The sequence below is a fragment of the Pagrus major genome, chromosome 10, assembly GCF_040436345.1.
Source record: "Pagrus major chromosome 10, Pma_NU_1.0".
In the NCBI taxonomy this organism is placed as follows: domain Eukaryota; kingdom Metazoa; phylum Chordata; class Actinopteri; order Spariformes; family Sparidae; genus Pagrus; species Pagrus major.
This window is the reverse complement of record NC_133224.1, coordinates 9,887,968-9,909,754: the sequence shown is the minus strand read 5'-3', so window position 1 is coordinate 9,909,754 and position 21,787 is coordinate 9,887,968. Positions and strand designations below refer to the sequence as shown.

At 44.6% G+C, this 21,787-nt stretch overlaps 1 protein-coding gene across 2 annotated transcripts in view; it reads right to left on the bottom strand.

Moving 5' to 3' along the window:
• Positions 1 to 3,445: 3,445 nt before the first annotated feature.
• The window catches only part of pcdh7b (protocadherin 7b), a 110,884-nt gene continuing 92,542 nt past the window's right edge, over positions 3,446 to 21,787 (bottom strand). For both annotated transcript variants that reach the window (XM_073475615.1, XM_073475616.1), the window contains exon 3: positions 3,446 to 3,918. In XM_073475615.1, coding sequence (XP_073331716.1) covers positions 3,446 to 3,918 — 473 coding nt within the window. The remainder of the gene's footprint in view (positions 3,919 to 21,787) is intronic.

Below are 21,787 nucleotides of genomic sequence, written 5' to 3'. Positions count from 1 at the left end.
GAAATTCAAAGCATCACCTCGCAATATCATAGCAAACAATCACACCGCGCGTATCTGCCGTGCAGGGTTTCATCACCCCCTGATATGCATATACTGTAAATCTGTGTGTGAGTGTTGTGTTGCTCTGCACATCCTGAGGTGTGTGTTCTGTCGGCTGCTCTCCCTTGCAGCTTTTTTTCACCCCCTCCCCTTGCTTCCACTCCTCCTAGTAAACCGTCACATTAGCATTTTTATCTCCAGGCTCCCTCAACTCTCAGCAGTCAAATGTCTCCAAGCAAGTTTTTTTTTTTTTTTTTTTCTTTTTTATCCCCACGCTTTACCTTTCTCTGCTTCTATATTCAGTCCTAGGGCTTGTTTCATGCACAAAGTAGGTTACTTGACCTCTGATGTCATACATGTACATGAGTGGAACACGACAAAAAAATCCATTATATCATTATTATTACTACCAACAAGCAACTTTTGAATGTACCTGTACTCATTCGGTAATGCACTATGCTAGGAATGGATATTTCAACAAGATAATTGAACCCAGTGAACAATAGCCACTTGCGAGTCGAACAAGGCTCACTGACATTTGACCGGCCGTCCTCCGAGAAGCCTTTGACATCATGGGATTTCATCTAAGATATGCAAATGTAGCTCAGTCCGCTCTTAAATGCCACCCCATCTACTTTTTGTAAGCAACGTAATTGTTTATGCACCATTCCAAACCAACATTTAATCATACCAATTGGTATAAAAAGGCACAATTGCATATTTGCATTCACTCTAGTATTTTTTTTTTAATGGTTTTTTTTGTTGTTTTTTTGTCTTTTTTCAGAAGCACTCTAAATATACAAAGTGGCACCAGATAAAGAAAAAAAAAAAAAAGTAAAACACGTAGTACATTGTCATGATCATTTTCCACGCTTTCGACTGGTATCGTGTAAGAAATCAACGCACGGGATTTACAAAGTAAAATACAAGATGGAGATAAAAAAGTTGAAAATGTCATGGATACAAAGTCGATGTCAACGAAACATGAGGGATTCGGGTTCGTGTGACGATAGAAGAGACATTTGATGAAAAGTATGAAAACTTAACTAAAAACACGTTCCTTACTGATGTACTAAGTTGTACTACATGTTTCTTCAGGTATAACAAAAGCAAGCAACAAGGTGGATTTCCATGTTTACAGGGAAAACATTTTTTTTGTACATTTTGTTTTACAGTTTTTTTTCTTCTTCCTTCTCAGTAAGTGAAGTAAGTTCCCATTAAACGTGCAGTAAAAAGTAAATATTCATGTATACAGTTGATAAGTATAGGAGCACTTTCTTTCGAACAACGAGTAGTACTTACAGACTATTAGATCGCCGGAAATGCAGAAAAAAAGCAGCTCCGGTCCAAACCAAAGGGGTTCTGCTAACATACAAAAAAGTTCCATTGCATCTGATATTCTTTTGCTTTATTACAGTCATGAGATTTTGCGCCTCTGTAGCTGCGAAAAAAGAAACATCACTGTAGACAGGGAGGCACAACATCTCAACATTGTCATGTGTCTGTGTGTGAGTGGCCGTTAAGCGTCAGCACTGAGAATGGAATGGATGTTTGTTTGTTTTTTTAGCTGAGACATCACATTCTTATCGCTCAGTCTCAATCCTTCATGTAATGCGTACTTAAAGCAATGTTCTCCCAGAAAGCTATTTTTGTGTGTGATGGAGGGGGGGTGGGGGGGGTGGGGGTTGGGATGCTTCATCCTGTTTGCGAAGCTTTGGTTTCACTTTGACACCGTAATCCAAAAATCGCTCCCTGCTATCTGCGACGTCGCTTTCTGATTGTTCTCCATTGAGCTGATTCTTACATTCGTGCTCAAAGATGCCCGTCGCCATGTACTTATATGGAAAGCGACATCTGCTAATGCTAAGAGGACACACTCTCGCTCTCTCTCTCTCGCTCGGAAAGCCACGCGTGGGGTTGATGTCACCTTGAAGGCTTGAGAAGAAGTGAAAAAGAAGTTGATGCTTGTTGGTCACGTGTACATTATGATATTTATTGCTCAGTCTATCACACAAAATCAAAGAAATAACAGTAAAAAGCTGTCCTTTGCAGCTGTTTCAGGAGCAGCTTGGCCATGTTTGCGCCCTCCTATGCCTATTATCGGTGTACATCTACAGTATACACTAAATATAGCCAAAAAACACACATTATATACTGCATATCTGGCCTATACACTCATACAATTTCAATTGCACCTCCATAATTTGACTCGACATGCCACACACTGTGCTTGCCCAGGCCTCAGTTACATGGATCTGTTTTTCCGCTCCTGCATATGTGTGATTGAAAAAGAAAACAGGGCACGTATTACAAAGAGATCCGAATATGCACGACCTTGTACACACATGCTTTTCCAGCCGACGCGTTGATATGTCATGGCTCTACTGTAATTTTGCATTTCGTAAAAAGGGGTGGGGGGTGGGGGGGTTTGGTCTCAACCTCGGCAATCAAAGACAAAGAACGAAGAGACTGAGGAAGGGTCGCAAGACGAAGAGGGGAATGAGAGCGGTTAGCGTTGTTGCTGTGGTCCGATGCTTATGTACAATGAGTGACACCTGTGAAGAGCGTACACACACTGGTTGGGTTTGATCAGTCATCATGTGTTCATCGCCAGTGTTGTTGTAGTCTGAAGCAAGGTGGCGTTGCAGCAAAATTCCATCGACTCCTATTTCTGTCCACGACTCAAAGAAGTGTCTCTGGGCTGAGTATTTAAAGCTTAGTCTTTCCCGTCCGTTATAGGATTTCAATACGATCAAGTTTTGGTCTGCTATTGAGCAACTTTAATTAGAAACAGTCAAGGTGAAGGAATCCACGGACAGCTCGATAAGCTAGAGACCATTATGTCTGTATATGAGACATCTTGGCCCGAGTGTTGCACTCTTCTGAAACTTAAAAAAAGGCATAACCAGACACACTTTGAAGTCAAAAAAGTCCACATGTACAAGTTTCTAGAAAAAAAAGCAGAAAAAGAAAGGGTCTCTTTTTGTACAGTCTCATCTTCAGGGAATGGGGCCTCCATGGGGGGAACAGTGGGGGGGTTAATGCATGCATGTACTGTATATGTAAAATGAGTTGATTATTGTACAGATTGACTGTCAGGCAGCAGATCGTGTCCCAAGAGCCCGACTCGCCAGTAGAACAGCCTCATCCCAAGTCCCATCACTGCCCTCAACAGTTTTTCCTCCTCCTCCTTTTCTTCCAGGTCATGGCCGGAGTTAGCACTTTAAAAAATGGTACTATGTTTATATATCCACTTAGAGTTTTCATTAAGGAGCTGTCGTAAAAGTCTTTGGAGAAAGTTTAGTCCTACCTTGCGCAGAACAAGGGCGGCTAAAAAGCTTCTAGAGCTCTAACGGTGGCGGGTAAGCAGCTATGCTTAGTTTTGAATGCGTCAAACCCTCCCAGCTCACAGGTACACCTCCCGTCGCGTCAGAGTGCCACAGGACGTGGGCTTGTACTCCCCGGTAGGTGCCAGAGGGATCTCCTCAGTGGGGTGGCCCAGCGTCTCCTCCCCACTTCCTGGCGAGCCATAGGAAGGCGAGCCGAAGGCCTCGTAGGAGGAGGAGGAGGAGGCCATCTTCTTGTTGAGAAGGTTGCGGTTGCGGTCGCCCATCATGTGAGCGGAAGTGGGGTCTCCGTTGGCCATGGCGGCCATGGCGAGGGTCTCTTGGCTGCCGGGCTGCTCTGCGCTGCTGCTGCCGCTTCCGCTGCCGCTCATGAAAGTGGAAAGCTTTGGTTGTTGTGGGGTGGTGGTTGACTTGGATGGCCGTCGCTCAGGCGACGTGCGCACAGGCATCCAGCAGGAGTCCGAGTGGCCGTACTCGTCACATTCCCGGGTGCACTTGCCAGTCATGGCTACGTCAGGCAAAGGCCGGGCGTCTAGAGGAAGAAGAGGGAGAGAAAAAGTAAGTAATGCTGTTTGTTTCACTAAAGTGGGATATTTAATGAGAAACTACCTTTTTTTTTGGCTAACTTGCACTAAGTGTTTGGTGCGGTATGTTGGTTGGCTTTTTATGAATTTTCTTAAATTAGATGCGTGAATCTGCATTTTCTCCCTAATGAGGTCATCAGCGCATCTGAATGTTAATGGAGAAGGTGGAAAAACAATCAGAACTGGTCACGGTGGTCACCAGGAGCCTGCTGCTGACAGCTGATGTGAGTTGTGAATTTTATCACTCTATTGAACACAAGTCAGCTTGTAGGGATAAAATTTGCATGTTTTTCATGCAGAACCCCCATACCACATGACAGAAACAGCAACAGAAAACAACAATGAAACGATAAAAAAAAAAGAGTCCACTGGCTACGACAACAGCCTCAAACTAAAAAACAGTGGCGTGAATCAGAGTTGAAATAATGTCATGCTTCAAAACGTGTTTGTGCTGAGAGGGGAAGGGGAGGGAGGGGAGGGGAGGGGAAGCAGAGATGGAGAGAGGAGGGAGGAGGTCAGTTCGTGTTTTTCAGCTCGCCTTGGTCTAGAAATTAAAGATGCAAAATTAGGCCTGCTCTGTGTGTCTGTAGTGTGTGTGGGTGAGGATGTTTGTGCGCCAAACAACACCCTATTTTCTTATCTGGTGATTGACAGACGGCAATCACATTCTGATCTAAGTAGCTTAATAGCTTTGTGTGGCTAAAGCGCCCTGATATCCTCTTAAATCCACTAAATAGGGGTCTTAACCAATTACCTAGCTAGAAGCTGGCCTCAGATTAACTACGTCTACTTTATTATTGTGGAAAGCAAATTATGTGCTTACGATGCTACACCAGGACAACAGGTTTGACAGAAACCCCACTGCCAGTGACTACTGTCAGACAGTGCAAGAGTGTATTCCAGTATGCAATGTGTGAGAGATAATTATCCACAAATGCAGCAAACCAAAGCTGAGTAGCTGGCTCGATATGAGACGAAAACTGTGAGGCGGGAAAAGGAAGGAGGAAGGAGTCTACTCCAAGAAGCCCTGACCGAATGCTCAGACATTACGCAGTGCCAGAGTTAATAAGAGTGCCAATGTTATAGAGATGCTATGTTAGATGTAATTTATTCATGACCTGATGCGAAGTATGGAGAAAACCAAAAATCAAGCAGAAGCGAGGGTGAGTGCAAACCAAGCCAAGCATGCCTTTGCCCATAGTATATAAAAGAAAAAGCAAGAGTTTGGACCATGGCTTACTTTTAATGCTCTTTTTCTCCTGTAAAAGAAACAAAATAGAACAGAAATCACTCTTTATGTTTTGCACTTGTGCAATAGTATATATTGAATGTATGAGAAACCCTTGAGCAGCATTGAAACTGGAACTAAAAAACAGTGTTATGCAGAGCAGACACATGACTGACGACACAATGCAGCCGAGACAAGGACAGCAAAGAAAGAGGAGGAAAACAGACAATGAGAGTCCTCTGCAGTCCTACTGATCAACACATGAATTCACTACGGATGCCTTTCAGCCAAACGTTACTCCAAGAGTGCCATTCCTGCGCTGCCGGAAATCTTATTTCTACTAAATACCTATTAGAAATCCATTTTTGTGTCACAAATTACCTTTGTCAAGCATCAACTGATGATTGCCAGTCAATATACTGTATAGCCAATGCCTCGGGGGAGCAACTGCCACTTGATGGAAAAATCAAATAACTTTTTGTCATTAGTGAGCCCCGACAGCTGAGCAGTTGTGTTTAATGAAATGTAAATAGCAAAATAAATGAGGAGAAATGCAAGAAAATAAAGCAAAACAGAGAGATGCAATGGCAATCAAAAACAGTTAAAGGAGACTTATTATGCGTTTTTCCTTCAGTGTTTTATAGGTTGGAAGTTAAAAAGTCTGCACCAACAGAAGCTCTTTTCTCCTACAGAAAACAACGCCTCATCAGTGGTCCCCGCCTTTAATTCTGTGACTTTATGACATCACACTTCGCATAATTTATGCCTAAAGAATGGGTTTAGCAGAGCTGCTCTGTTGTTGCTAGGGTGCTAGTGCTGGCTCAGGCGTGCGTGAGCTGACCTATCAGAGCAGAGTGTTCAGGAGGAGGGCCTTAAAGAGACAGGAGCTAAAACAGAGCGTTTCAGACAGAATGAGAAAACAAATGTGTTTTTTGAGCATTAAAACACGTAAACCTATTCTATTAGTAACCCAAAACAAGATTGTGCATCGGAAAATGAGCATAATATGTCTCCTTTAACATTCCAGCTGATAACAGCGACTGTGGATCATGAAAGAAAGAAAGAAAGAAGAGATGTCTTTTTCTCCCTAGCTCTCCTTCTCTGCTTGACAAACACAGCCGTCAAAGAGACAAGCGGACACCAGGTACCGATCGTCTTGCTCATTTACACCAACGATTGAGCCATCAGGCTACCCACAATGCACGGCGGTTCTCACGAGACCCCAGCGCCCTGCCCCTGTATGCTCATCAAGCCGCCTCAGCTGCCTCCTCGAAAGCAGCCAAACCCTCGGCATCATCATCCCGGCCACCCCGCGCGGTGAGCTGCTGAGGTAGTTAGCCGGCGCTCTTGTGTGATGCGCGCGCTGAAAGGAGGCTGATTATTTCCTAGCCACGGTCCATTGACTCTGCAGGCCTGCTAAAAATGAAGACGTTTCCCACTGAGCTAATGAATTGGGCTGCTATATCAAAGCAAAAATGCTCTTTTTTTTGCTTTCCTCCTTCAAAAACGTGTCACCCCCCCACCACTTAAACTTTTAAACCCCGTAAATCCATCTGTCCTGTAGCTCTGGACAAATAAGTACACTAGAGGTGGCACTTCAGCCTCAACTAGTACTTGAACCTGTTGGCTTAAGAATTGCTGTAGGGTAGGCTAAAGTAATTTTAAAACCCTCTCAACAAAGACTTTTATTTATTCATTTTAGCAAGAATCTTCTCTCGCTGGCGAATTTGTTTAAAACTTTACTATGAATCTGAAAAATGTAAGTCAGCAGAATGAAAGCAAATGCATTAAAAACATGGCTGAGAAATAATCAATTGTAATTGTTTCGAATGTTTCTGCAGAGAAGACACGCAACATCGCTCCCGAACATATCCATAGGCCCTTTCAAGACCCAATTCAGAAAATCAGGACGTAGAAAATATCTTCAAAGAAAAGCCCTCGGAGCACACGCAGCACTGTAGCAGGCTTTTGTTATATATTCACAAACATCCCGCAAGCCCACACTATCAACCACAGAATAACACAATACAAGTGGGTCACTCTGCTGTGTTAAAAAGCCTCCCTGCAACGCTGAGAGCTGCACGAGGAGGCCCCCTCCATCCCAGGTTGAGTCCCGAGGGTTGAGGCCTTGTTGTTGCCAGAAAACAGCGGCTCGGCCAGGGTCCTACAGGCAAGGCTATCTCCATCGCTGCGAGAGAGGAGAGCTTTTTAGCCAAGCAGAGCAGTGAGCGGGGTGGGAGGGGGTGCTCATAATACCCCACAAGCCATTAGCCCTCTTTTACATTTACTCAAAGGAGGCTTCTGGAGGGGAGAGGTGGATGAGGGGAGTGATTGGCAGATGAGTTAGAGGGGCACGACAGAAGAGAGAGGATGTAATTCCAAGCGCGCCGCCGAAGTGATGATTACCCAGCGGTGCTCGGAGATATTTGCGCCTCACACTGTGTCTATAGTGGAGACTTTCTTCATTTGTGCGAGGCTGAAAGTGGGCCAGTGGCTGCACTGGTTGAGCAGCGGCTTTTCTTAGCTGGCTTTAGTCAGCCACCCTATCAGCTGACTAGCTTACACTGTGGGATATTTCAAAAGAAACTCCACTGCCGGGGTACAGTAGCGATTCGATGCGGCGTCTTTAGCACTAAGATGTTGCAGTGGTAGGAAGGAGAGAGAAAAAGGCGGAGGGGTTAGACTGTCATCGCTTCTGGGCATATGCACACTAATGTCTGTTGCGTGGGCATTTCTGGGCAATTACAGTTCAGCATGTTTGTTTGTGTCGTAGTACAGTACACTGTGTTTTCACAGTGGCATGTCAGCAAAGTCACTTGCCAGTCCAGATCCGTCGACGTCACAGGCGCTTTCACTTTTGAGCCGCGCCATCCCCCGCACCATCCTCTCCATATACCGCTATGAAACACTTCTGCACAGACTGAAGCTCCCTGACCTTCTGCCCTCTTTTTTCCGGCCGGCAGACTCAACCCAAACAGCTGAGGCGCTGGGAGGAAGGGATGGAGGGAGGGAAAGAAGTGAGAGGGAGGAGGACAAAACAGAGGTGACGTGCCCGCGTGCATTTTTGTGCGTCCACGCTGTGTCTTTGACAGACATTACAGTCGCCCCGGACAGCAGATAGGGGTCAGAGCGGCGGGGGAGGGATGGATGGAGAGAGAATGAAGGAGAGAGTCAAGGAGGGAGAGAGTGTGTGCTGAGTATAGCAGGGTCAGGGCCTGGGAGAAGGGAAACAGCAGATTGAGTGGAGAAGACAGCATGGCTGCCTCTGGGCCGTCACAGGCCAAACACACTGCCAAAGAGAGCAGTGGAGAGGAGAGGAGAGTCGGGGAGACAGGAGGAGAGAGGAGGAAGAATTGAGGACATTAGCAAAGACAGGAGGACAGAAGGGGAACGCAGGAGGAGGAAGAGTGATGATGAAGGGAACTTTGAAATCAGAGGATGTACTGTCCTGTAAATAAGTCCATGTGCTCCCAGGTGCTCTCACACATTAGCTTAACAAGCCAAAGAGCTTGATTTAGCCTCGAATCAACTCCCCAACAATGAAGCCCTGTGTGCAAGGCAACGCTTATCTCGCCACTAAACTTAATCTAATGTACTTCCATCACAGGGAAACTAAAAAAGAAACCTCCAAATGCCATTAACAACTCGTCCGCATGGTTCCAATTTCAGGCCAAAATGGGACATCTTCTCGATCGAGACGGGGTAAGAAGAAGGGGTTTTTTTCGGGAGGGGGGTTGGGAGGGAAAAGGCGCGAGGGGGCGTCTGTGTGAGAACGGCGAGTCTGGCTTTTGGAAATGGGCTCGTGATTGCCTCGCGCCCCTCATCAAAGGCCTCCCTGTACGGACAGATCTATCTGGCGCGGCAGCAGAGCAATCAGCGTGGAGATGACAGTGTACATTGCCGGGTGTCACACAGATTACTGCGTGCGGCCGAGGGAGGGAAAAATGAAATATTTATCCGGGAAAACCAGCTGTTGGGAGTGCTCGTGACAAAATGGGAGTAGCGAAAGAAAGGAGACGAGATGTGATACGAGGAGTCGGAGAAAAGGAGTGAAAGGGTGCTCGTGTTCCCTCCGCAGTCTTTCTCCCTTTCTGCTCATTCTCGCCTCTAATAGGGTCCCGCTTAATTAGGTGAAACTTGCCGACTAATTATGGTGTAAGAGCGAGTCTCCCCGTGTTTGGCTGTCTCGCTTTGCAGGGCCCCTGTGGCATCGCCTCGCAGCCGAGAGGTCCTGAGCATCAAAGACAAGACGGGCAAGACAGACACACACACAACTGGGGGTGGCTGTGGGGGAACGTGAGGAAGGAAACGGCAGAGAAAGACAGAAGAAGAAGAAAGAGGGGGCCTGAGAGGAGAAAATAAGGTGAGGGAGGAAGTGTAGGAGCGGCGAGCGAAAGAACAGGTTGCTGAATTATTAACGCCGCGACGGCGAGTTCAGACAGAACAATATCCACAGGAAAAAGTGATATTTGTCTTTCTCTTGCTGAGATGTTTGCCAGACAATTAAGGAGGGATGGGAGAGGGAAACACGCGGCGGTGGTGCATGGGAAAATGAGAACAAAAAGCGGCGTCCTGGGGAGCGATGACCTTTGAGGAGCGCAAGTCATGCCGTGCACCGCCAGTGACGGCATTAATTGATGGCATTAACGTCGGCGGTGGAGATTCTTTCAGCAGCGCAGTTAAGTTAAATCCGAACCTCAAATATGTAACCCCGAGATCTTGCAAGCGGGAGGCCAATTTGATCGAAGGAGCAGAAAATAACTCTTAATTACTGTTGTATGCACATGGAAGTGATGATTTTTCATCAGTCGCTTTTGCCCTCTTTCGACACTGACTCGTCTTCAGCTTCGCGCTTTAGCCGTCGCTGCTTACAGGCCCAGCTGGAATGCAGGAATGCTGTTCAAAGTGGCAGCAGGTGATCTATTCTCTGCCTTCTGAGCCCCTTGAAGTATTTACTGCCTGGCAAGGGCGACTGAGGGAATAATCTGGAGCCCCCCTGCCACGCCTCGAGAGGTGCAGGACGGGCGCGAAAAAAGAATAAAAAGGGGGAGTGAGTGAGTGAGAGAAAAGATACAGGGCCCTGATCGAGTTTTGTAATGAGCTGTCACCTCCTTTTGCCTCGCTTTTTCCACAAGCCCGACCTCTGTGTGGAACAAAGACTCGGCACACAAAAGTACACATGAAGGCCGCCCAGGAGACATTTTCTAGCCTACATACAGGTGGATCACTTCCTTTTCAGTCCTCCAGCTGCTCGCACGCTAACTAGCGTCACAAAAAACACTGCAGGTCGGCATTATGGGTATGATATGGCTGCTTTTTCGCTTCCAGCAGGGTCAATACTCTTTCTGGAATAATGAATGTACTGCGGCCTGCTCCTGAGGTAATTAATTGAGGGGAGATTAACTGGCATAATTTCATTCTGGTGACGATCTCTCAGCCAATTATCAAAATGCGGCGTGCACTCTCCCTCCCCTCCGCTCACCTCCTCTCTCCCCGGGTCTCAGCACTCAAGAAGCCCGTAAATAAAGCGTCCCCGCGTGTCATGCCCCCTCATCCATCTTGCATGTGCGCTCACATGCATGTGCGGCCTCTCGGCAGGCGGTGGCCGTGTTTACTGGGAGCATACTTTTCTCTGTCTAGAATGCAAACAGCACCAGACCGGCGTCCTCAGAGCGCTTCCGACCCCTGACCCCATCTATAAGTGGAACAACAGCAGGATGATGTGCAGCGAGGAAGAAGCCGAGTGACTCATCCACTCTGCTAATAAGAATGATGGTGCTGGCTTCCTGCCACGCACACACACACACACAAACACACACACACACACTGACGACTAAAAGCTTGAAACAAGTCAAAAAAATATCTCCTCAAATATGTTCTGAAATCTGAAAACAAAGGAGATTTTCTCATCAGGCTTTCATGTTATCCTTGAGGCATAACACTGCTAATCACCTTTGCTAGCTACACTTCACATCTCTGTACATGTAATTCATTCACGCCTGAAAAAACACCCAATTACAGTATAAAATAAAGCACCACAGCTCCTTTTTTTTTTTCTTTTTTTTATGCGTCTTGTTTTCTTCCTCGGCACGGCACTCTGAGCTTATACAAAATACTCTGGAAGAGCCGTAAGGATTAGCATTAGCCGCTCTTCCATGGTGCACACATGCAACACTGCTAGCAACCGATAAAACAATATGGCATTCTCGCACACATACAGACGCCGCGTGCTCGTGGGCAAACCGCACATTTTAACCATGCAGCTTGTGTGTGCGCAACATTCCAGGCCACAGACAAGAAGACAAGCAGCAGCAGCACAGTATTATTTGATAAGACAAACACATGATGAAGGGTGGTGGTGGTGGTGGTGAGTGTGTAGAAAATGGTAGGGCTTACTGAGCTACTGTGAGCAGTAGTGTGAGCAACGAGGGGTTAAATCAGTTTTTTTTAAAAAAGTGTTTTTTTATTGTTTATTATTCCTCTAAATTCTCCCTCTCCCGCACACCATCTCCCCTCCTCTCCCTCGCTCTCCCTCTCCCTTTAGAAAAAAAGAAGTGTCATTGCTTCTCCTCCACTGTTACTCTTATCGCACACTCCCAGGCACGCTCACACAATAGCCTGTTTTACACCATTAAATGGTTATTTGTCAAAATACAATTTCGATTAAATCCTCCCAAAAAATAAAAAAAAGAGCAGAAGAAAAAGGTCAGTGATTTGTGCTTTTTTTTTACTGATCGCACTAATAAGAGAAAACATCTTCATCACGGCGAGGCATACTGTAGAGGTAGAGTTTAAAATAAATGTGGCTCCAGTGGATTTTTTCATCTAATACACTTACAATAAACGGCGACTGCACAGAAGATGGTTCAAGTTCAGCACATGTTCTGCCCTAAGCAGCATATGAAATATGAAGCTTTAACAAGAAGTATTATACCACTTGGCAAAGAGTCTCATAACAGTAGCAGCACATTTGCATCAGAATTTCATTATGTCTTAAATTTAGTATGACCTACATTTTAAGAAATACTTTTGTATTCATGCATTTTCATTTCAACATAGAGGAAAAAGCACCAAACCGACTCTAGAGGCTACCAATGAAAGAAAATGATCCAACAATCTCTCAGCACCTCGTGTCTAAAGCAAAGGCTCCACTTGATGATGAGTAGTTAGCAGTGGCCGGCTAGCTGGTTAGCTAGTGAGTCAGCCAAACAACACCCACTACCTACCACGCTTGTCATCCTGAGTGTAGCAATTAGCCCTCAGCTGCTAGCACATTCTAGGCCAGAGTGAGCTAGGCATGGGTGAGTCACGACCTTAATGGAAAGCTAGTGGCGGGAACGGGGTGGGGGTAATTATGCTGACCTCAAGGGACAGGCTGCTCGCAGCTCTTTCAGCATGTGGGCTCATAAACAGGCAGGCCGAGCTCCACTCCAGGGCAGAAAGAAGACGGCAAATTATCCAGGGCCTGTGTTTTCCAGGGGGATTAGTTTGTCTGTGTTTGAGCAGGTTCACAGAACATGATGGGCTCTTGTGTTCTGCCTTCAAACTCTGAAGGGAATTGAGCTGATCAAGTCCTGTTGATTTAGGTGGACACGCGCATAGGCCTACTGTTTACTGTGCAATTTCTGTCCTTTCATTTCTTTTGCGGGAGTTGTGAACATTATGCCCATCATAATTTAAAATCCCCTGTAAAATATTGGACCAAAAATGTTATAATACTCTGGTTGGACTGTGGATTTAAGATGGCGCACTCTCACTCAGTACAAGAACCTAAACCAAAAAGCTGCTTTTAACTCTTTAAGCCAAGCTTCCACCCACTAGCTGGAACTTTTATTCCCAGGAACTAGTTTTCAAGGAACTAAAGGAGTTCCTTAAACCTGTTGTTGTCTGATGTTCCACTAGGATCTAAAGACCCACAGAGATAAAGCAAATTAGTCTCATATGGCAGCTTGGTCAGTTGCCTTAAGCTTCAAATAATGACACTTTACCTACCCCCATAGTGTCAGTTTCACACGTGAAGGGCTCCACAGCTTAGCAATAATGCGTAATATGCAGTATCCGGCTTCACTTTTAAAATAAAGCTTGCGGACAAGCTGTTCACATTTTATGACATATTATGACTATTGGATGGTTATTAAAGTTGTCAAATGTCACAGCTTGGTTAGGTTTAGGCACAAAAACTACTTGTTAAGGTTCAGGCACAAAACTACATGGTAAGGTTCAGGCACAAAACTACTTGTTAAGGTTCAGGCACAAAACTACTTGTTAAGGTTCAGGCACAAAACTACTTGTTAAGGTTCAGGCACAAAACTACTTGTTAAGGTTCAGGCACAAAACTACTTGTTAAAGTTCAGGCACAAAACTACTTGTTAAGGTTCAGGCACAAAAACTACTTGTGAAGGTTCAGGCACAAAACTACATGGTAAGCTTCAGGTACAAAACTACTTGGTAAGCTTCAGGTACAAAACTACTTGGTAAGCTTCAGGCACAAAACTACATGGTAAGCTTCAGGCACAAAACTACATGGTAAGCTTCAGGCACAAAACTACTTGGTAAGGTTCAGGCACAAAACTACATGGTAAGGTTCAGGCACAAAACTACTTGTTAAGGTTCAGGCACAAAACTACTCGGAAAGGTGTAGGCCCAAAAACTACTTGGTTAGGTTTAGGAAAAGATCATACTTTGTGTTAAAATAACTACACTGATGTAAGTTATGCAAGTGACTCTTGACCCTTGGTCTCAAACATGACGGAAACCCCAGACTTTTGTTTGGTCATGTTTCGTATCATGCCTTGACTATTTTTAACTCACAAGCTTCATTATTAAGATACTGGGATGTGACAACACTCCTCGACACAGCATCACAGTGTAAGGCCCAGGGTAACCAAACAAAAGATCAGACAGGTTTTAGAGACATTTCCCTCTCGAACAGACAGGACTCCTACTGGGAGGGTTAAAAACAAACTGCATCAAATGGCTCTGCACAGTGTAGCCCCTTGATGAAAGTACTGAAAGGAAGTGCCAGTCAGCAAATGGCTTCTCCAGCACCTCTTTAATGTATCCTTGAGTCTGACCAGGGTGTCTCTACTATGTAAAACCTCCTGCAGTGTTCGAGTGTTCAAACATCGAAGGCTTCTGTGACAGCTTGAAGACCTCATCCTACGTGAAAGACATCTGGCGAAGGAGTCTTAATTCAGCCCGATTTGAATACTAGTCATAGGTCCAAGAACATGTCCAGATATACTGCACAATGACAAAATGTCATCATGTGTTGGACCTGATCCTGCCAGGAGAAGCTCGAGTGCTCAGTCAGAATCGTCATCTTTGATTTCTTGAGTCCCTTAAACACTCTCCAGCCACTCTTGCTCGGGCAGAAGCTCAGAGCGATACAGCCTGATAACGCCAAGGTGTCCTGGATTATAGACTATCTCAGAGATAGGCCACAGTTTGTTCCCTCCCGGAGCACTATATTGGATTTGCTGCTGCAGAGAGGCACTGTTGCTGTCACCTTCCTTATTCACTCTCTATCTTTGACTCAACTATGGGTCATGCCACCTCCAGATTTTCTCTGATGATTCCTCCATTATGGTTTGCATCCATAAGAGAGAGGGGGAGGCGTATTGTATGAGTCTGGTAAGGAGATCTGCTGTTTGGTGCCAAGGAGGACCATCTGAAGCCGAACATTTGCAAAATGGAATGAGGCTTACGGAGAGGATTGCTGATGACTGACATGTAATGACATCTGTCATCCTAGAGTTTTCACTTTGAAATGTGCTACAAATAAATCAAATGACTCATTATTAAGACAAGGTAAGGTAAGGTAAGATGGGGGGAAATCGGGGGAAATTTGGGTGTTACAGCAGCATGAAGATAGAAATGGCGGCAGAAATGGTAGCACTTTATAATAACCATTATTAATAAATGATAAATTCATAGTTAATTAATCATTAGTTAGTAGTTATTTCACTGTTAACAAACAATTCAATGTTTTGTAAACCATTTATTAAGCAACTGTTTATTATAATAACTGTAAACTGGCGTTTATTATTCTTTTTAGATGTTAATAAATACTGTGTAGTCTCTATAATCTATCAACATGCAACTGACGTTTATAAAAATGAAATAACTATTAACTAATGTTTAATTCACTTTAAATAACCATTTATTAATGATGTTATAAAGTGTTACCTAATAGATAAACTTACAAAATAAGTAATTTTAAGTATATGAAATGAAAAGAATACAATAAACAAAAAGAACTAGCCTCAACAACAGTGCCTGAACTCAGACTTAAAGGGGCAATATGTATGAATTTATAGTTGAAAAGTTCAAAAATCAACTACAATTATCAACATAAATAGAAGTTGATATTATAATATCGCACAGCTAGCTAACAAGCTAACCGCAGCTACAGTTGTTTTGATAAGTAATTTGACAGGTGGCCAATTCTTACATATTGCACCTTTAAATTATGGGCAAAGCGGCACACATGAAGCACCCACGACTTGTGTTATACTTATAGAGTAGGATGGGATATATACAAGTATAATATATAGTGATATAGTATATAGTATGAGAATAGTATAGTACACTAGTACTGTATCATTATTATTAGTATTATTAGTTTATTTATCAATATGAGTACTACTATCAATAATTCAGCACCCAATGGGCTTCATTCATCTTCTTCATGTATTTTGGGGGTGAAAGCATTAATAAGTACAAACAATAATTAATGCACATATTTTTCCACGTTACCCTTATTTATATATTTAACTGCATGCATGTGTCAGCGCAAGGGCACACAAGCTGTGTGCACACTACCCTCGTCCTCTCCACATCCCTAAGAGGTTTTGCATGTTGGGTCAAATTATGCAGCGTGAAGAAGCAAAAAGCCCATCCGAACATTTCCACTATCTTTTACTCCGTGCCCCTGCTGCACCAGCTGAGGGAGTGTCGGCGACACTGACACACCACATCTTAAACATTCATCAGTGCACGATTCTGTTTCCAGCAACAAACGCCACAGGGAGACAACAAGGCTCTTTTCAGTCATCACTCAAAAGTCGCTTCCTATCCTTGAAGCTCCGAATCTAGATGCGAATGCAATTGGAGACTGGAGAGTGGGTTTCACATTAGCATTTGCATGTATCACATGGATGAACAAGAAAGGGAGATGATTGGAAGTGAAACAGGCCCTGGATTGGAGTTGCTAACCGTACCCCTCTTTCAACCCCACAACACACACCCTTCTTAACAGGCCAGTTTAGCAATATAGAAGTACATCACCATGGCTGGAGCCATACACAGTGTATTATTTAAAGCACCAGGGGCCCAATTTGTCACTCTGGCGGGCTCATCACAGGCGAACATCCTTTATGAAATGCACTTTTCACGCTGCCTGTCGGAGGGATCAAAGCAGCAGCAGCCTTGCCCGTTTCTCCCTCTTCAGTTTCTCTGCTCCGATTCCCACTGACAAAATGAGTCAATTTAAAGCAAATGGATCCCCTATCAAAATAACGAAAGCGAGTGGGGGAGACAGACAGGGAAAAAGAGATTCATATCGTGGGTGGATGAGGTTTGGACAGGTGGGCAGTAACTAGGGAATATGGACACTCAGCCTCTCTTGTATTGACTGAAAATGGTCGGATGTAGAACATAAATGCCATCACTGCGTTCGGGTTAGAGTCAGTTTTCAGCTAAAGTGTCACAGATTGTCAGACAAAGAGCGTAAAAACTCAGCTTGTGGTTGAAATAGCTTATATCCTCTTCTATTTCTATGAGAGTCAGATTACGTTTGTGCAGTATGTGGAGCTATTTCTGGTCTAATCTATACACTTCATATTTCACCATTGTTTTCATTTTGATAGAACTCGTTTGCTCCAAAAACAAGTTAATTAAAGGTGAATTTCAGTAAAAAAAAAAAAAAAAAAAAAGAGGACTCATTAGTAACATCTTGTGGAAGCTGTAGGAAACTACCACAACATTGGTCAATGCATAATGTGTTCTTCGGGAATTTAAACGATTATTTTTGTCTATTCACTAGATGTGGAGCCGTCCTAACTCGGATGAGATGGCATCAAAACATTTAAGCTAGAACGAGCTAAAGTTAGCATCAGCTGGCCTCACAGAAACGCATCAACAGCTAGCAAAAAGGGGATGTTTGCTAAATGTTAGCAAGTGTGATGTTGTTAGCGGTTGATGCAACACTAAAAGTCTAAGCTATAGCTAAAGCTAACAGGGTGATAGCTAGCTGGAGTCAAACTTAGGTGAATCCTGTGTCAGGCTCTGCGAAGTCAAAGCTAACAGTGTATTAGCTCATACAGTCTAAGCTAACGGGCTAATGCTGCATTCACGCTATGATTTAGAATGGGAAAAATGGGAAAACACCTCATTATTCAAACTTAGAAACAGCAGCACATTATTTAAAGATGGTTGCCCCGATTTCTAACTTTGTGGCAGCCTAGCTGTCACTTTTTGGACAGTTTTATAGGCAAGTTTACCAGTTAAGGTGGAGGCCTTATTGACCAGCTTTGCTAGCTGTTTCCGTATGTGGCTAACATGAGCTACATCATAGTCTTTTTAACAGCTTTTTCAAACTGCCCATTTGGAAAGGTTTAATTCTCAGCAGCAAAAAAGTTGTAAGGCAGCGCTAACCTGGCACTGATCGGCAATTCTCGAGAGCCCCTGCTGATATGTGGCACAAATATTACTCATTGCAACTTATTGAGAGCCTTGAAGGTGCTAAATTAATACTTGAATAGTTCAAAGAGTTCGAAACCACTGTGTTCGCCTCAGCTTTCTTTGCATTACTTCTGGCTCGTGTGATACTCAAATTAATTTGACATGAGATGACACCGAGTACATAACATGACTTCACCGTGCCTTTCCTCCTTTGCCTTTGAAGCACAGAAAACATGCTTCATTATTCATCCAGCTTGACAGGCCTATTTTTCCCCCCCTTGTACCCCCTCTACCACCACCGCCGCCGCCGCCCTCCCACCGCCCTTTTTAGCAAAGCTCTCGACCAATTGATTTTTCCTCTTTCCTCTCCTTTTTTTCTCCCCTCCCCGCCCTTGATTCTAATGCTTCTGGGTTGTGGGAAATATTTATTCACATTGATCGACGACGGGGCTGATGGGTCTTTCATGAGCGTCAGAACTCAAACTGTTTTTGTCCCACCGATGTCTCCAAATATCAATCACCAGTGGGAGAAGTGTGGACTGGACTGCAGATTAGGCCAACAAAGCCCCAAAGGCCAGACTCATTTTCCTACACGAGGAGAGAGAATAGGAAAATATACACCAGACACCGATAGCCTGACCCGTGATGGAGTGTTTGTGTATTCTGCGATGAGTCTTACGAGCTGTCGGTGCTCAGACGCAGTGTTTTAAGAGACAAATGGAACTTTTCTCCGGATGATTGAAATACCTGAAGCAGATCCAGACGCTGACTAAGTTCGACCTGGAGGTGCAAAGTCGTCCGGGGATGCTTTTGAATGACTACTCACTGAGGGCTAGAGGGAAGCGCCGCGATGATAATTCCTGCATCTGCGTGGTCTCCATTAAAAATGCAGCGCTGACAGGATATTTTCCGCATCAAATTTTCATAGCATCAAGCCGTCTCGACATCCTCGTCTGACACTCTTGCACGAGGAGATCCTTGAAGCCTATGCATCGTCTCTCTCTCTCTCTCTCGCTCCTTTTCTCTCTGAATGAATGCAGGATGGCTTTTCTGTATAAGGGATGCAGACGGGGGTATTGTGCCATGGTGCAGAGTGGTATTCCTCAAGGGCCTTCTACTACTCTATGTGTGCTATCCCTCAGATGAACACCTTCGACAGTGACTCACACGCGTGGGCGCACACATACACCAACATCTCTGTTTACTAGCTCTCCTGTCTGCACATACAGAAGCATGATTTGCGCCCTCGTGAATTATTACTTTCACCACAAAAAGATCAGGAAGCCGCCCCGGTATCTAGTGACAGGTTGTCATTTACGCCCGGAGAACAGCATGCGTGCTCTATGTAAAATAAAGGGCACGTACGCACATTTAAATAGTCCGCAGCCCACACATGCAGTACTGTACAGGCCACTGACATAATATACAGTACAGTTGGCTGCCAAACTAGTAAACACATTATGTCTAATCCTCATGAATATCACGACCCGATCTGAGTCAACTGCTCTTTTCATATTTTCATATTCATATTCTGCTGTCACATCCATGATAAAAGCACAAAATAAAAACTCCACGAAAGCCCCCCTCCCCCACCCCCCCACGTTCCCGCCAAACGCTGCGTGCAAGGTCATATGTAAATAGGCTTCCCTCGCGGCGAGGGAGACAGAGGCATCACCGTCCGTGTCAGCGTTGTGAACAAAAAAAAAAACTTGCTTTTGATAAATACGCCTGGTGCCGATTCCCCTCGGCCTGAGCAAACAGTCGCTGAGGAAACGGAGATGAACGCTCGACACGTCGGTCGCTTCACCCTCATTATATAACCCCTTACAGCACACACTCCGGTGTTCTCCTGGCGTACGGGGAGACCAGAAACAAGGCGGAAACACTTTTAAGAAGGAAGTTGTAAAAAAAAAATGATATTCAACTAATAGTGGTGGATTTATCACTTTCCATGATTGGGAAAAAAAAAAATCTTTTCGATGACTCCCAACTTAATCCTGGCAAAGCTGACAGAGTACTTGCTTTCTATCTAGTTCACTGGTTGAAAGATTAGAATTATCTCTGTCCTTCTGATGAAAAGTATTCACAGAGAAGAGGACGGTTGATACCACAGTGTAACGTATACAGAGAGCGAGCCAGTCATATGGGGGTCTGGATCGGTGGAGGGGCGTGCTGTGTTGATACCTGATGAAGAGGAGAGAGAGAGAGAGAGAAAAAGCAATAATATGTATTTACTTCCTTTGTTTCCTCTGGAGGGACGCATAGGAAGAGCTGGGGGTAGAGGTGTGTGTGTGTGGGGGGGTAGTGTGCAACCAAATTAAGAGAGAGAGAGAAACATAATCAGAGAGAGTGAGAGATGCAAGTGTGTGTGAGAGAGGGAGAGAGAGAGAGAGAGAGAGAGAGAGAGAGAGACTGGTAATATGCTTGGGAATTTAATAAGGCTCAGCGCTCCTCAATAATATCACCCGCTTCACAGAGTCCTCTGGGAAACATGAAATGTGCCGATAAAGGATGATGCCTCCCTCTGACAAACGGGGTGTGCTAAAAGTGCTGTAGAAAAAAGAAAAAAACAAAAAAAAAACAGCCACCATAGCTAGCGCACATGCTAATGCGCCCCGGGCTACACTTTAAAGAATTATTCACTTTCTTCTTCTTATGCAGCGATTCTCCAAACCTCCCCTCTTTAAGGTCACACACACGCGCCGCACACTTCACTCAAGAAGCTGCAGCCTGAATAATGTCAGCCTCGCTCGCAGAGCTGTTAGCGGGCACGGGGCGGTGCGTTCGAGGAGGGGTTTGTGTTTTTTTGGGTGGGAATGTGAGCATTTGAGCCAGTCCAGCCGTGTTGAGTACGCGGTATTCGTCATGGCGCCACAGCTTCGGATGATCAAGTTGATCGAGAAGTAGTTTGACAAGAAGAGGCAGTGATTACTCACACTGTACTGTGGGTGAATGAACTACATGACAAAAGTATGCGGACACCTAAATATCACATTTACATGTGATTATTGGACATCTTATTCCAAAGACATGGGCGTTAATATGCTACTACAACAGCCTCAGCTTTTTCTTTCCTATCCTTCAAATGTGACCTTTAAATGCACAGTATGTCATTTCTGCTGCAAGAGTGGGATCAGAAATATTTGGGATAAAGTGAGTACAGATCTCAACAAAACATGTAACTGAGGTCCAGTCGATTTTTGACATTTGACTGCAGAAATGTAACATAATGTGCCTTTAACTGGACCCAAAGAGCCAGTTAAAGGCACGTAAGGTGCAGTACGTAACAATTGGCCACCTTGAATTTATCCCGACAAACAGGGGCAGCGTATCACCTGGGCACCTGCTAACTGCTGCTAACTATATTCTTTTTATACATCCATGACTTTAGCTACCGTTAGCTCAATTAGCTGTGCAGCTAGCTAGGTGTTTATACTGCCAGTACAGGAGCTTTGGACCGCTGTTAGAAAGAGGTTTTCAGGCCTGGGGCTAGCTGGTTAGCATGCTAATCGTCTCTTTGACACATTACATAGAAGTCCTTGATGTAACGTAAAAACTGTAGTTTCTTCACATCTTGTTGATAGTTTTAGTTCATTTTTGAATGTTTTAATCTTGTTTTTTTTTTTTTACATATTGCATACATATTAAGTGCATTTAGCCAACTGTTGATTAGCCGCCGTTGGATTGCGTTGGACTTTTCCCGAGTTGCATTCAAGTGCAGCCCCGCTCACGTATGTCAAACCCAATGTGTTCATGTTGACACCGACGCGACCGAGAAAGGCTCCCCCCTGAACTGTCACGTCCTGTCTAACAAACAGAGAGAGACAGCCTCTCACTCTGTTGAGTCCTATGACATTTACATACCACACTGCCTGGTAGTGTAGGAATCACCCTTAGGCTGTACC